Raw genomic sequence first — 15,506 nt, forward strand, 5'->3', positions numbered from 1 at the left:
CAGTAATCCCAAACGCATGAGCAACCTGTCTGCAACAAAATAGCTGGTTTGCTGCCTGCCCTTCAGAGAGAGAACGTTGGCGTTTTAGCACACAACAATAACTCACGCAAACATACACACGAACGCGGCATGTATGCACGCATACAACTAACTCACCCGCTACAGCCTACAATTATACTAATTCAGTCTTATGGCATGATTTAGGTCATTGATGTCCAACATTAAAAAACAAGGTTTTATTTTTGTTGTTGTTGCATAAGATCCTTGACAACATGTGCAATGCTTTCTAAATGCTTTCAAATCTGTGCTAATGATAGTACATACAGTATAACAAACCAGTGCATTAAGTGGACATTTCACAGCAGTGTGTATGACAGGACCATATCAGTCAGATGCAGTCTCAGCCCCCTCCATCCCTCCATCCCTCAGTCAAAGTGGACTGAGACGATAGATCAGTGATCCTCAATCCTGCTCCTGGAGAGTCAAAGTAACGCAGGTAGTTGTCCAACCTCAGCGCCATCACACCTGATACAACAATCTCTTGAGACAGACTGTTGACATGAAAGTTATTCAATGTCAAATCGAGAAGCTGGTCAGCAAACACACATTTGGTTCTGGGTTCAGAGTACGGGTACTGATTCAACTCATCCGCAATCAAATCTTCAACACCTTCATCAGCTGACTCTTATCACTGCCGAGCTGTGACAAATAAGTTCTCCAGAAGGGGACAGGATGGAGGATCGCTGTGTTTAACATTATCTTACACATTTTACAGACATTTGTTTTTATTTTATTACATGTGCTTTCAAAAGTGATGAGTGTCTCTTATATACAACGTATGCAAAATATGGAAACAAAATGCAGATCGATTCAGGAGAATAAGCCAAGGTGCATAAATATCAAAAGAGGGGGGGAAATGCAACTCACATTCATGAGTGTCACATGGTGAGGGTGATTTCAAACCTCTACCGGTCCATCATAGACTGTCAATTCACCCCCAGTATGTGACCGTCAATCACCTAGTTTCCAGATTCTGACCGTCTTCATGACAACCGTCTTTTTGTTCGGTGCTACTGTCAAGTTAAGACATCAGGAATCAAGTTACACTCCACTGAGAGGCTTTCTGGATTACTGTACGTGACTGTAGGCTACCTCACGAATCAATCTCCCAAAAAAGAGAAGACAGAAAAGAAAGAAAGAGGAGTCAAAAAACAAAAATCTTAGCGGATTGGATGCATAATGAATCTAGTTCCAATACACATTTGTTGGACATTTCGATTTTGATCAAAATATAAGACCAATATTTTTATTTTAAAATACTACGTTTGTTTGTTTTATCTAATTCAGATGACGTCAAAGCTCCATATACTCCATATTATTAAGGCCGAACATACTCATTATACTATCACCATACTATCATACAGTACGTATCACCTGAGAAACGTTGAAGCAAATTAGCTATTTTCTCTCCATTACTGACATATACACTCTTACAAAAAAAGGTGCTAAGTAGAACCATACAGGTTCTTCACTTTGTCCCCATAGGGGAACCCCTTTTGGTGCAAAGAACCCCCTGTATATGGTTCTACCAAGAACCATTTTATCATCTGAAGGTTCTTCCTAGAACCGTCTATGAATGGTTCTACCAAGAATCCTTTGATCTTTGGAGGGTTCTTCCTAGTACCCTTTTTGAATGGTTCCACCAGCCTTATTAGCCTTCAACCTTTAATTATTTATGACAATATATTACATATATCATAAGGCCTTTCTTTAAGGGCCTAGTTATACCAGAACACAGTGGTGTTAGGAATCTCCTGGTTTACATGCCACATCAGGCCTGCAAGTCACATTATGCTGGCTTGCAAAGTGTTGTGCAATTCCTATTGGAATCCAGCCAGAGTTAGGATAGCCAACAAGTGGAATTATTAATCAGCCCCAACCTGCATTCAGAATGACTGCCAGGGTAGGGAAAACTGAATACTGAGACTACCTCAATCATCTAAACTGGAACAACCATCTAAGTAACGGGTGCCATAAAACTAACAGATTGGATTAGTTTAAAAAACGGTATGTTATTTATCTTTGTGTAGCATAAAATGTATTAGCCAATCAATGTACATGCAAAAACAGGGATATTACAGTCAAAAAAAAATATATGAAAATCTCCCTGCATGCTGGGAAATATTATATATGGCTCTATGTACAACCATTCTTGCCTTTCTTCCAAAAACGGTTCTTAGCATGTGAAAGGTTCTAGGTAGAACCCTTTGCCTTACAAATAACTCTTGTCTTCTGAAAAAGGGTTCTTCTGATCAAAAATGGTTCTTGGTAAAAACCCTATCCCTCTGCAAAGAACCCTTTTGGTACCCTTTTTTCTAAGAGTGTAGGGCCTTGTTGATACATGCTGGATTTATGTCCATTTTATCTTAAATTCTAGGAATTATTGCAAACAACTTTATATACAAGCTTTACATTTACTTACATTAACAGCACAATCAAATGTTTTCCTAATACTGTAAAGGTGCAATCTGTAAATTCTCTACCCCCATGTCATGACAAGATGAATAAAAGTATTTATCTCAATAGCATCTATTCCTCCTCTTCTTTTATACAGAATACATTATTTTGGTGGGTACACTCGCATACACCTCTTTATTACTCGGAGGAACATTTTTGTTCAACATACAAAAAAATCTAACTTACAGATCGAGCTTGTAAGACTAGAACATTTTGAAAATGTCAGTGTGTCAAAAGCAAACATTCTGTTTAGAAGATGAGGAATGTGCCAAAATAGAATCAATAACACGTTTTAAGTATATACCATAGATTGATAGTGTTTCGTTAAAAGTATCAAACAACTAGGACACAGGATTCGAACCCATCGCAGATTGTCTGTGCAAACCCACCAGAGTTCACACGGACTTGGGCAACTTTGGTTTAATGCCATAGTCTGAGGTGTTTTTAGTGACGTTGGGATGTTATAAGTAAACCTGAGAATGTTTTGTTCTGTTGTATAAAGCTGATGAGGTTGTGGCATCATATGATCAGTTCTGAGTCAGGATGCCATACATCTAGGTCTTCTGATGTCTCTTCTAGCTTAGGTCCTTAAGGTCCAGGTCTTGGTGCCCAAGTTGGAGAGGCGGAAGACCACAGTGTACAAGTTCAATGTTTCCCACGGCTTCTCTTTCCACTGAACCGGACCAAGTTGTTATTAAGACTGGTAGACCATGTTGTTCATAAAGATAGGCCACATCACTTTCAGGCGAATGCGTTGGTGCAAAGCCATAAATAAACTCTGGCTTTTCCTCTGACCTGATGGCATTCAGGTGAATGGGTTGTTGTGGTATTTCCTACGGTATCTCCTCTGACTGACCTGAAAACAGACCTAAAGACAGTGGGGCACAGACAGACCTACAGGGTGGTGGAAGGGTTAATTCTTCATGTCCTCCTTCTCCATGTCCTCCATGGATTTTCTTTTGAAAAATCCAGCCTGGAAAACGGAGCAAAGAAGAAAACACAATTCAATTCAAGTCTGAAGTTTGATTTTAAGATGAATGGATTTGAAAGTGTATTGCACACAAGGCCACACATGTTGAACCACTCTATAATGCAAGCCTGTGCTACGTTATCTCTTCCCGACTGACACAAGCAGACAGAAGGTCGTGAACACCCACATACCTTCCATAGGGCGAAGATGACCAGCGCCAGAATGAGAAGTCCTATTAAGATACTGACTATAATGATCCACAGCGGTATACCTCCCAAAGCCTCTTTAGACACCTGGATCTTCACCTGAGATAGAAACGAGAGTGTTACATGGCCCAGAAAACCAACAAAGGACAACAATCACATGAAAATGTATAGATCATTGCACTCACATCCCTGGCGTTATTAGCGGTACTCAACATGAAGAGATCAGTGTTCTGGTTCTCCAGGGTGGCATGAACTGTCATATGAAGACTGGTGAACTCTGCCTGCTCAGCAAAGAATTGAATCAGATGAGTGAATCAGAATCAGTCAAAAAAACACAATCATTCAATCTATCGATCACTCCACTATACTCACTTTGATAAAGGTGGGCTTCCACACCCTGAAGGTAACATTGACCTGGCTGTTGTTGACGTGAGGGATGGAGCAGTCAAATAACTTACATGGGTGGTCCTTACAGCCCTGCAAAGAAGAGGATACACACTGTGAGACACACACACACACACACACACACACACACACACACACACACACACACACACACACACACACACACACACACACACACACACACACACACACACACATTGTTGACTCACCACCAGGAAGTCGCTGAGGGTCTCTTTTTTAAGGTTGAGAGTGTGGACATTGTTGTGGTTGATCTTCAAAGGGTTAATCAGATGGCCGGGATGGCATCTCACATCCTGTGGGAGACAGGCACGATCCATCAACAAATCAATCATCAGTCAATCCATCACATTGGATCGAGTTGATCCACACCGCTAAAATCCTGCAGTCTGGTTGACTTCACAGCGGGATTATCTGTTGACCGGCAGAGAACCCTGTGCAGAGTACAGATAGAAAGTCTACCTCTATGCTACAGCACATGTACCACATGGAGAGAGAGAGAGAGAGAGAGGCCTTACCTGTGAGGAGGTGACGTGAGTCAGGTAAAGCAGGATGTTCTCTCTGGGTGAGAGGTACGGGTACTTCACCCTTAGCTTCAGAGGAGGAGTCGCCATATCCACATCCCTATTAATCTGGAGATTAGAGATACGGTTTAATAGCGGGAGCCGGGTTCACCGAGATTTCCCCACCCAAACTCATTCTCGTTCCAGGGGATAAATAATGTTGAGGAAACTGGTCAATTATAATGAATGATTTCTATGAGCAGCGTGACGTGAAATGGAGCTGTTAAATGATAAGTAACGTGTAAATCTGTCTTCTCTGCTGCCTTCTCTGCTCTGATATCTGCATGATCAATCGTCAACACTCAAGTGTGTGGTTGTGAGTGTGTGTGTGTGTGCTGTTGCCTATTTACTTGCACAAAGTCGGCATGGATTCAAAACGCTGCATGCGACCACGCCATGCAAACAGGAAGTAGGCCTAAAGGCTATACAGATCGGCGCTCAAAAAAAGATGGCCATAACCTACGTAGCCTATAACTAAACTTCCTCAACAAAGTAGTGTGGTGACTTTGAGAGAACTTTGAGTTGATTCAATTGCAACAAGTACAAAAAGAAAATGTTATATTCACGTGTATATTTCTCCATTTATGGTGGTATAATCATGTTCGATTTTTTTCCACTGGGATTATAGGCTATGCTTTTAATTAGCACTTCTGGTTTGAACAGGAATACCGGGATGCCCAGTAATTTCATGCAATTTTCTCGGGAAAGAAAATTGCTAAATTCTCTGGAAAAATATTAAACCCTAGTCAGAGAGAATCTGTAAAGTCACAGGTCTTTCAGTCACAATTGAATCCCATTTTAGTTTCTTCAAAAGCTGAGGCAACTCAGAATACGTGTCTTACTTTTGGGCACACCACTTTGCCATATCTAACCAGGTCTTAGTCTCTCGCTAAACTCAGGGCGCTCCGACTAACCTGGTCTTAGTCTCTCACTAGACTCAGGGCGCTCCAACTAACCTGGTCTTAGTCTCTCACTAGACTCAGGGCACTCCGGCTAACCAGGTCTCACTATAGTATGAAACATGGCATTTCCATCATCCACATCTATACCATGGTAAAAATGAGGCAATACCATGGTGTTATTTAGGTGCATGGCAGTACCATCACACGTAAAAACTAAAATCATGGTACATTTCCATGATTCAGATCTATACCGTGGTACATATGATGCAGTACCATGGTAATAAGTGATAAATAGATGTAATACCAAGGTAAATAGTAGTACCATGGTACATATTTGTAAGAGATCTTACTTTTTGGCACACCACTTGCCCATATCTAAACAGGTCTTAGTCTCTCAGCAGACTCTGACTAACCAGGTCTCACTAGAGTATGATTGGGATGATACAGTATGTATGTACAGTACCAGTCAAAGGTTTGGACACACCTACGCATTCAAGGGATTTTCTTTATTTTTACTATTTCCTACATTGTAGAATAATATTGAAGACATCAAAACTATGAAATAACACACATGGAATCATGTAGTAACCAAAAAAGTGTTAAACGATCCAAAATATATTTGAGATGTGAGATTCTTCAAAGTAGCCACCCTTTGCCTTGATGACAATTTTGCACATCCTTGGCATATTAAAGATAAAGAAACACTTTGGAATGCGTAGGTGTGTCCAAACTTTTGACTGGTGCTGCATGTCTTACCGTGTAGCTGATCTTGACCTCTTCTCCTATCACACTGGTGGCGTTGAAGACGCTGGGGTGCTGCTCTCCCTCTTTCACTATGATGTGGTCCTCCTTCATGTGCCTGTCGCTGAGAGATGGAGGAATGAGAAAGGAGATTTGGAAAGATTTGGAAAATGGTCGAACTTTCATTTTTTTATCTGTGGAAATAAGAATGTGCTGTATGTGTTGCAGGCGCTGTCTGTACTCACGCTGTGAATCTAAGTCCAGCCTCGTACTTCACAGGGATGGAGATTTTCACAGAGTTATCAAACAGGGTGGCGTTCATTTCATCACTGTCACTGTAGTAAGGGGAAAGCCAATGCATTAGAATTTTGACATTTCGATACCTCTTTGATCGCTCATTTATTTTTTGTTGTTTAGATTTAGTGTGACACCATGGCTTACTGTACCTGGTTGCAGTTACGTTGATCTGAATTTCCTTCCAGATATGTGCAGGGTTGACTTCAAACAGGATCTTAAAGACCTCCTGCAGAGAGAGAACAAGCAGACGCATCAGTGGCCTGAAGTCCATAGTGAGTCTAATGGTTTGAGAATAGATGTATTATTGCAAAATTTGCATATATATATATAGATATATATATATATACACAGTACCAGTCAAAAGTTTGGACACACCTACTCATTCCAGGGTTTTTCTTTATTTTGACTATTTTCTACATTGTAGAATAATAGTGAAGACATCAAAACTATGAAATAACACACATGGAATCATGTAGTAACCAAAATTGTTAAGCAAATAAAAATATATTTTATAGTTGAGATTCTAGCCACCCTGCCTTGATGACAGCTTTGCACACTCCTGGCATTCTCTCAACCAGCTTCATGCATTTCAATTAACAGGTGTGCCTTGTTAAAAGTTAACTTGTGGAATTTCTTTCCTTCTTAATGTGTTTGAGCCAATCAGTTGTGTTCTGACCAGGTCGGGGTGGTATACAGAAGATAGCCCTATTTGCTAAAAGACCAAGTCCATATTATGGCAAGAACAGCTCAAATAAACAAAGAGAAACAACAGTCCATCATTACTTTAAGACATGAAGGTCAGTCAATGCGGAACATATCAAGAACTTTTCAAAAACTGTCAAGCGCTATGATGAAACTGGCTCTCATGAGGACCGCCACAGGAAAGGAAGACCCAGAGTTACCTCTGCTGCAGAGGATAAGTTCATTAGAGTTACCAGCCTCAGAAATGGCAGCCCAAATAAATGCTTCACAGAGTTCAAGTAACAGACACATCTCAACATCAACTGTTCAGAGGAGACTGCGTCAATCAGGCATTCATGGTGGAATTGCTGCAAAGAAACCACTACTAAAGGACATCAATAATAAGAAGAGACTTGCTTGGGCCAAGAAACATGAGCATTAGACCGGTGGAAATCTGTCCTTTGGTCTGATGAGTCCAAATTTGAGATTTTTGGTTCCAACCATCGTGTCTTTGTGAGATGCAGAGTAGGTGAATGGATGATCTCTGCATGTGTGGTTCCCACCGTGAAGCATGGAGGAGGAGGTGTGATGGTGTGGGGGTGCTTTGCTGGTGACACTGTCTGTGATTAATTTAGAATTTAAGGCACACTTAACCATCATTGCTACCACAGCATTCTCCAGCGATACGCCGTCCCATCTGGTTTGCTCTTAGAGGGACTCTCATTTCTTTTTCAACAGGACAATGACCCAACACACCTCCAGTCTGTGTAAGGACTATTTCACCAAGAAGGAGAGCGATGGAATGCTGCATCAGATGACCTGGCCTCTACAATTACCCGATCTCAACCCAATTGAGAGGGTTTAGGATTAGTTGGACTGCAGAGTGAAGGAAAAGCAGCCAACAAGTGCTCAGCATATGTGGGAACTCCTTCAAGACTGTTAGAAAAGCTTTCCTCATGAAGCTGGTTGAGAGAATGCCAAGAGTGTGCAAAGCTGTCATCAAGGCAAACGGTGTCTACGTTGAAGAATCCCAAAAATATATTTTGATTTGTTTAACACCTTTTTGGTTACTACATGATTCCATGTGTATTATTTCATAGTTATGATGTATTCACTATTATTCTACAATGTAGAAAATAGTAAAAATAAAGAAAAGCCTTTGAATGTGTAGGTGTGTCCAAACTTTTGACTGGTACTATATATTTACAAAAAAATATATGGAGGATTGGAAATCATGCAGACAATTACATTGATGGAAGCTACAATCTATCTGCAATATTAAAGCTGATCTACCCCTTAAATATTTTTTATCAATAAATAAAATAAAAAAATATTTATAAAACAATATATAATAATACAGAAACGTCTTACCTCTACATTGCTTTTGAGGAATGGATATCCCACAGCACACTCAATTTTGGTATTATTTAGACTGCAGTATTTTTCTTTGGGCTGAGGAGTAAAGGGAGAGATGTCAAAACATACTGACAGAAATTATGACTGTGAAATGAAATTTGGATGTTCAAGACAGTAGAAGTTGAACGAACTGCAAAAATCACTGAAGCTGGAGATTGATATCTCCCTCACTAGCTTTAAGCACCAGCTGTCAGAGCAGCTCACAGATCACTGCGCACCATCTGTAAACAGCCCATACAACTACCTCATCCCCATACTGTATTTATTTACTTATCTTGCTCCTTTGCACCCCAGTATCTCTACTTGCACATTCATCTTCTGCACATCTACCATTCTAGTGTTTAATTGCTATATTGTAATTACTTCGCCACCATGGCCTATTTATTGCCTTAACTCCCTTATCTTACCTCATTTGCACTCTGTATATACTGTATATAGACTTTTTGTTTTCTTTTTTTCTACTGTATTATTGACTGTATGTTTTGTTTTTCCATGTGTAACTCTGTTGTATGTGTCGAACTGCTTTGCTTTATCTTGGCCAGGTCGCAGTTGCAAATGAGAACTTGTTCTCAACTAGCCTACCTGGTTGAATAAAGGTGAATATATATATATATAAAAGACAGAGAGGAACCTCACCTCGACCTTGACGTAGTTAATGTTTTCAGTAAAGCTCAGCATAACTTTGGTGTTGTAAGCATTGTCTTTGCTGTTTCTAGTGGTGATCAGAACGTGGAACTTCTCCTTGTTCGCTTTGATCACAAGACTGCAAAGAATGGGAAAGTTACTACCGCAGCAGGGTAAATGTAATTTGGGCATTTCAACTGAAGCAACACAAGGGGGCGCCAAAGTACAATTCAAGGGCAACATAACTGCTACTGAACTGTCACAACCGTTGACAGTTTGATGGACTGAAGGAATACAATCATTGTGATAATACCTTTGTATACTTGGCACAGCCTTCAGTGATAGGTCAGCTATGCACTTGTCATCGGTCCCACAGTCCACCAAAGGAATCTGAATGACATGTGCATGGTTACAAGAAATTTAAACCGTGTACAAGACAGAACTAGCAAGAAAGCAGTCAAAAAACGAATTCACTAGCTTAGTAGTTGCACCAAGAGACAGTGAATTGTCTGTGTTCTTGTTTGTTTTTGACTGAAATAGTGAAATGCATTCCTAACGTTTGGGACATGAGACCCCATTGGTTCCCAGTGGCATTGGAATGATGACAAGATCAAGTGTCTGCTCCCAAGAATGACAATCTGGGATTTTATACAATGTCTTAGAGAAAAGGTAGCGCTTTATGTGTGTGTGTGTGTGTGTGTGTGTGTGTGTGTGTGTGTGTGTGTGTGTGCGTGCACTTGTCTATTTGTTCCAACACCTCTGCCCTCTTGTTCCAACACCTCTGCCCTCACTATACAGTAACAGGACCACTCCTCTACTGTAACAGAAGAGTATCCTCCATGACCCTGAGTAGCACGTTGTAGCAGAGACACTGTATATAACAGTGGAGGTTGCTGAGGGGAGGACGGCTCAGAAAAATGGCTGGAAAGGAGCGAATGGAACGGCATCAAACACATGGAAACCATGTTTGACGTAATTGATACCATTCCACTCATTTCGCTCCAGCCATTACCACGAGCCCGTCCTCCCTAATTAAGGTGCCACCAACCTCCTGTGGTTGACGAGATGGTATTGTCTCCGCCGTAATAATAGGAGTCGTCCCAAAGACGGGAAGGCAGGTGGCCAGCTTATCGGTCAGCTTATCGGTCAGTTTATCGGTCAGCTTATCGGTCAGCTTATCGGTCAGTTTATCGGTGTATTCCTGTGTGGACAGATGTTGACAGGAGTGGACCCTCTCACTTCACTGCTTCCTCTCTGGTTGTACGGAGAGTGGTGCGGTGTGTTGATAGCATGAGAACTCAGGCCTGAGAACCAGTGAACACGTGCTAACTTTGCTAAACAGACATGTAACTTGGATGTAATCACACTCTGTTTTGTGTTGAGGAATTTGAGGCTTCAAGGAATTTGGCTCTCCGTCCGTCTGGCAAATAGCTCATAAGAACTATGCGTGTGTGTGGGAGCTCCACTATGGAAACAGGATAACTGCCTGTCAGTGTTTTAAAGCTTATAAGCCTCTGATATGAACTAGTGAACGATGGAGGACAGCTGTTGCTGATGATAAGTGCTGCAGAGAGCATGACTGCATGATTGTGTAAACTACTGATTACTGACGTCTCTGCTCACACATTGCATATTCACCATTGTACTGTATTATGTGATAGCTGAGGTCTAAACCAATCAGTAAGGTAGGAAATCAATGTGTGCACACATATTGTTAGCCAATGAGGGCCTCTAGTGGCTAAAGAGGGAAGCAAGCCAAGGTATATAAAATTCATTGCAAGCCAAAAGTTACTGGTGTGTGTGTGTGGTGTGTGTGTGTGGTGTGTGTGTGTGTGTGTGTGTGTGTGAGAGTGTGTGTGTGTGTGTGTAATCGGGCACAGTGTGGTTCATTTTACCGTTTTGTTAATTGACGTTGGTAGATCTCCATCCAGGACGGGACCCGTGTCCTCAGCCAGGCCAAACTCTAGGGAGACCATGATCGGGTCTCTGAAGTCCAATTCAGCCTAAAGGGAGGACGGGCTAATGTAATTACATGTACAATGTATCCAGGGGCATCAAGCACCATTTATTTTAGAGGCAGCGTGATGTAGATGAGGAGAGAGGGGTGGTGGTTGGAGAATCTGGGATAATTTGGCATTTTTCAAACATCTGAAACAGCTTTTCCTGTAAGCTAGAGACATTTTCATTATGCCTCATTCTATGTAAATATATATATATATATGTGTCTATTTCTCTGCATAGGTTATCTAAGTATACCTCTTTATACCTGTTCAATTGCCATTTTAATAATAATTTCTAAAGTCTAGCAACATTTCCAGCAGGCATGTCAGCTAAAATAGTTAGACAAGCTAATCTAACTTGATCGATAGCCTGAAATGGCTTGGTGGCTAGTTATGAGGTTGGGAGATTGGGAACCTATCTATCTGGCTAGCTAAAGCTAACTTTATAAAATTGCTAGGTGGCTAGTATTACAGAGAAGCAACAAAATATTTTTGGTTTATTTATTCATCAAGCCTACCTCCTGCCCTTCACCGGCTGCCACAAATCGAATCAAATGCAGTGTGTGTCACTCCACACTCTCTCACTTCCTCCACTGAAGATACTGTATGCACTAGAGCAGGGATGGGGATCTTTGATAGGGGTGGGGGCCACCAAAAATCTGAACTCATCATGAGGGGCCGCAGTAGACTAGCAGGTCTGTGTACCCACATCCATACCCACATATGCAGTCAGAGCTGGCCCTAGCCTTTTGGGTGGCCCTAAGCGAAATGTTGTTGGGTGGACCCTCCCAACAACTTGCATTCAAAACATTTTAGCAACCCCCTTCCTGACAGAGGAGAGTTTTTAATTTCCTGTAATTCTATCGGCACCCTCCAACCATCCATTAGCTCTCCCTCATTCCCTCTCTTTCTCTCTTCTCTTTTGTCTCTCTTTCAAAGTCCTCTCCTCTCTCAAATATGCCCCTCTACCCCTCTCTCTCTAACATGCCTATCTCCCTTGCTATCTCATCCGCTTTCTCTTTCTCCTATTTCTCTCCCTCCCTCTTTCACTCTCACTTTCTTACGCTTATCTCTCACCCGCTCTCCCTCTACCTCTTTCTTCGTCTCTCTCTCCCCTCCATCTCCTCCTCTCCCTACCCTCTCTCTCTCTAGACCTCCCTTCTCTCTCTCTCTCTCGCTCCCTTTCTCAGAGGTCCTGCGGGTAGTTTAACAGTCATCGTCAGGGCATTCTCTTCACCTTGCTTTGATCAGTAAAGCTCTGGTTCTGGTTCCCATTACAGTCAAGGTCTTCAGTCATTTAAAAGCTCTCTTCTTTTCATCTGGCCTCCTTACGAAAACCTTATAATGTACAACTATCTGATACAAAACAACCAATAGAACAATTAACAATCAATGTAAAGTAAATCTATTTCTAGGCCACTTTTAAGCTGAAATGTGTGTATGTACAGTAATGGGCCTTTTGTAAGTGGTTGTTTTCATGAAAATGCTTTCCCTTTGATCAAGGGAGGGAGATCTTTCTCCACTTTCATGTTAAGAGCGTTCCTACCCAACCTGGACTCAGGGATAGACGTAGTAAATGTAAACGGTATCCCTCCACTTCGTATAATATGTTACGAATTACAATTTGTATGACATGTTACGAATTGCAATTCGTACAATAAGTTATGAATTTGCAAAATGTATGATATGTTCCGAATTCCACTTTGTTGTGGTTAACGTTAGCTTGGTGGCTAACATTAGCTAGGCTAGGGATTAGGGTTAGGAGTTAAGGTTAGGGATTAAGGCGATGAGTTAGGTTTAGGGGTTAGGGAAAGGGTTAGCTAACATGCTAAGTAGTTGCAAAGTAGCTAATTAGCTAAAATACTAAAGCTGTCTGGGATGTGACTCGAACACGCAACCTTTGGGTTGCTAGACTTTTGCATTATACGCCCACACATCCATCCTCCCCGACCAACTTCCTTCCTTTCATTTTTGACTTAAGTAACCTTCCGTCTTATGTAATAAGTAACCATACCAAATGTACACTCTTAGCACCATTTCTTCTATCTAGAACCTTAAAGGGTTCTTCGGCTTTCCCCATAGGAAAACCCTTCGAAAAAACATTTTTGGTTGCAGGTAGAACCCTTTTGGGTTCCAGGTAGAACCCTTTTGGTTCTACCTGGAACCAAAAAGGTTCTACCTGGAACCAAAAAGGGTTCTCCTATGGGGACAGCCGAAGAACCCTTCTGGAACCCTTTTTTCTAAGAGTGTAACATAGGTGAATCACAGATTTACGTTTAATATGTTACATCTTTTTGAGGCCAGGCTGTCCTACAATGAATAAATACCAGAGCAACTAGGCTCCATCCTATACATCCATCCACTACATCCACTAGCCAGTCTCTTGAGGAGGTCTACTGATAAACTAATGTCAAACTGAGATACTAATGGCCCTTTAGGCTGGGCCCAAATCTGTTTGTGCTGTTTTACCCAAGTGTAATGGTCATTGTCATGCCAAACATATGATAGTTGATAGAAGTTGGCTATAAAGCATAAAAAGTTCTCGAACCAGGCTGATTACGGTAAGGCACTTGTCTTTCACTGCGCTTTATCTGACGCCATCACAATTAAAAACTGAAGCCCATAACCCATTTAGCAATGTTCTACTAAACTATGTAAGAAAGGCTGTTTTTCTATGGTGCTGTTATCTTTCTCCATCTCCCCCCCTCTCTCTCTCTCTCACTTCCATCTGCCTCTCTTTCTCTCTCTCTCCATGTTGACCAGGCTGGGTGAGGAAGGATTTACTTGCCTTCATGGCGAATAAATGCTCCACACACAGATTGTCTATGATCTTGGCGGTGGCCTGGGCCTTCTTCTCACTTTTCTCGTCTATGTTGAGAAACGCAGCCCTCGACTTCGCCCTCAGAGAGTCCAGCGTCAGGGTGTACTTAATGGCTGAAACACAGCAAACACCAGTCATGATTAGGGTGGCAAAATTCCAGTAGCTTTCCCAAAATGCCTAGTTTTTCTAGAAATCCTGGTTAGGGTTAGCTACAGCAACCACAAAATGAAAGCTTTCTTTCTATTTTACTCGTTTTTACTGTTCTTATCGAGAGTCCACTTTTAATCGTTGCATAGTATTGAAGGAGGTTTACACTGTAAACATGTAAACATACTGTATGAAAGGAAAGGGGTCAATCAGACTCTCACCTGTGCCCAAATTAGTGCCATCCTTCTCAGACTTGACGCTGTAGCTAAAGCAGACCCTGGTCTTCACACACACAGTTTCCCTCCCGCCCAACATACAGCCTTTAGAGGGCTGCTGTAGGTTGATCTTGCTCGGGTCAAAGGTCATGTTGGCATAAAGCTCAGCAACATCCTTGGACCTGGATGACAAACACCAGATTTATGCAGCGTTCAAAACCAACTGGGAACTCTGAAAAATAATGACGTCGGTGATCTTCAGGTCGGAGCTCTAGAAATAGGCCCAAGTTCCCGACTTGGAATTCCGAGTTGGATGACCAGTCAAATCGATTTATCCCAGTTGGTGCACATTTTTTTCCTAGTTCCCAGTTGTTTTGAACGCACTGAAGTCGGAGATTTCCCAGTTCCCAGTTGTTTTCAACACGACATTAGCACATGGAACTGGCATATTCAAGTTACATAAGTGAATGACCTGTGAATTAAACTTAATAAATACACGTTTCCAAAAAAGGAAAACAGCAGAAGCCAAAAGGTATACTGCTTCCATTCCTTTTAAGTCACCCCCAAATAGAACATATGAAGCACATTATTCATGTCTTCATGAAAAGATGTTTGCGACCGCGCTCTAAATCACATCGCGGGCCATGGCAGCTCTACAAAGGAATCCATTATGGCGGAGGTCACTGGTTTCCGTGGCGTAACTGAGTTCTACAGCTGCAGTATCAAACTGTTAGCGCCACAGTTAGGTCCACTGTCATGGACGCTCTGGAATTAGGGAGTGACTCTCCAACGGTCTACAGCCACACTCTGTTAAGCAGAGGTCCAAGAGCCCAGGAGGAAGAGCTGCCAAATCCTGTTTTAAAATCTTTGCCTGCTGGGAGTTGGAGTTTTTCACACAGCCCTGGTCGGCCCTGGTCAGCTAGGCTCGTTCCAGCAGAAACTGAGTGGGTGTGAGGGATCCCTGGCTGGGGGCCCTGTGGTGT

At 41.8% G+C, this 15,506-nt stretch overlaps 1 protein-coding gene across 1 annotated transcript in view; it reads right to left on the reverse strand.

Moving 5' to 3' along the window:
* Positions 1-221: 221 nt before the first annotated feature.
* LOC106561820 (integrin alpha-1) overlaps positions 222-15,506 on the reverse strand; it is a 68,605-nt gene continuing 53,320 nt past the window's right edge. Inside the window, exons 16-30 of the mRNA XM_014126079.3 lie at positions 14,530-14,705; positions 14,129-14,274; positions 11,236-11,343; positions 9,654-9,730; positions 9,353-9,479; positions 8,672-8,752; positions 6,769-6,845; positions 6,568-6,657; positions 6,338-6,446; positions 4,635-4,748; positions 4,308-4,412; positions 4,066-4,170; positions 3,879-3,974; positions 3,679-3,792; positions 222-3,490 (exon numbers count right to left, since the gene is read on the reverse strand). Of these exons, the coding sequence (XP_013981554.2) occupies positions 3,431-3,490; positions 3,679-3,792; positions 3,879-3,974; positions 4,066-4,170; positions 4,308-4,412; positions 4,635-4,748; positions 6,338-6,446; positions 6,568-6,657; positions 6,769-6,845; positions 8,672-8,752; positions 9,353-9,479; positions 9,654-9,730; positions 11,236-11,343; positions 14,129-14,274; positions 14,530-14,705 (1,585 nt within the window). The 3' untranslated portion in view covers positions 222-3,430. The remainder of the gene's footprint in view (positions 3,491-3,678; positions 3,793-3,878; positions 3,975-4,065; positions 4,171-4,307; positions 4,413-4,634; positions 4,749-6,337; positions 6,447-6,567; positions 6,658-6,768; positions 6,846-8,671; positions 8,753-9,352; positions 9,480-9,653; positions 9,731-11,235; positions 11,344-14,128; positions 14,275-14,529; positions 14,706-15,506) is intronic.

This window comes from Salmo salar, chromosome 01, assembly GCF_965601325.2.
Source record: "Salmo salar chromosome 01, fSalSal1, whole genome shotgun sequence".
NCBI classification, from domain to species: Eukaryota; Metazoa; Chordata; class Actinopteri; order Salmoniformes; family Salmonidae; genus Salmo; species Salmo salar.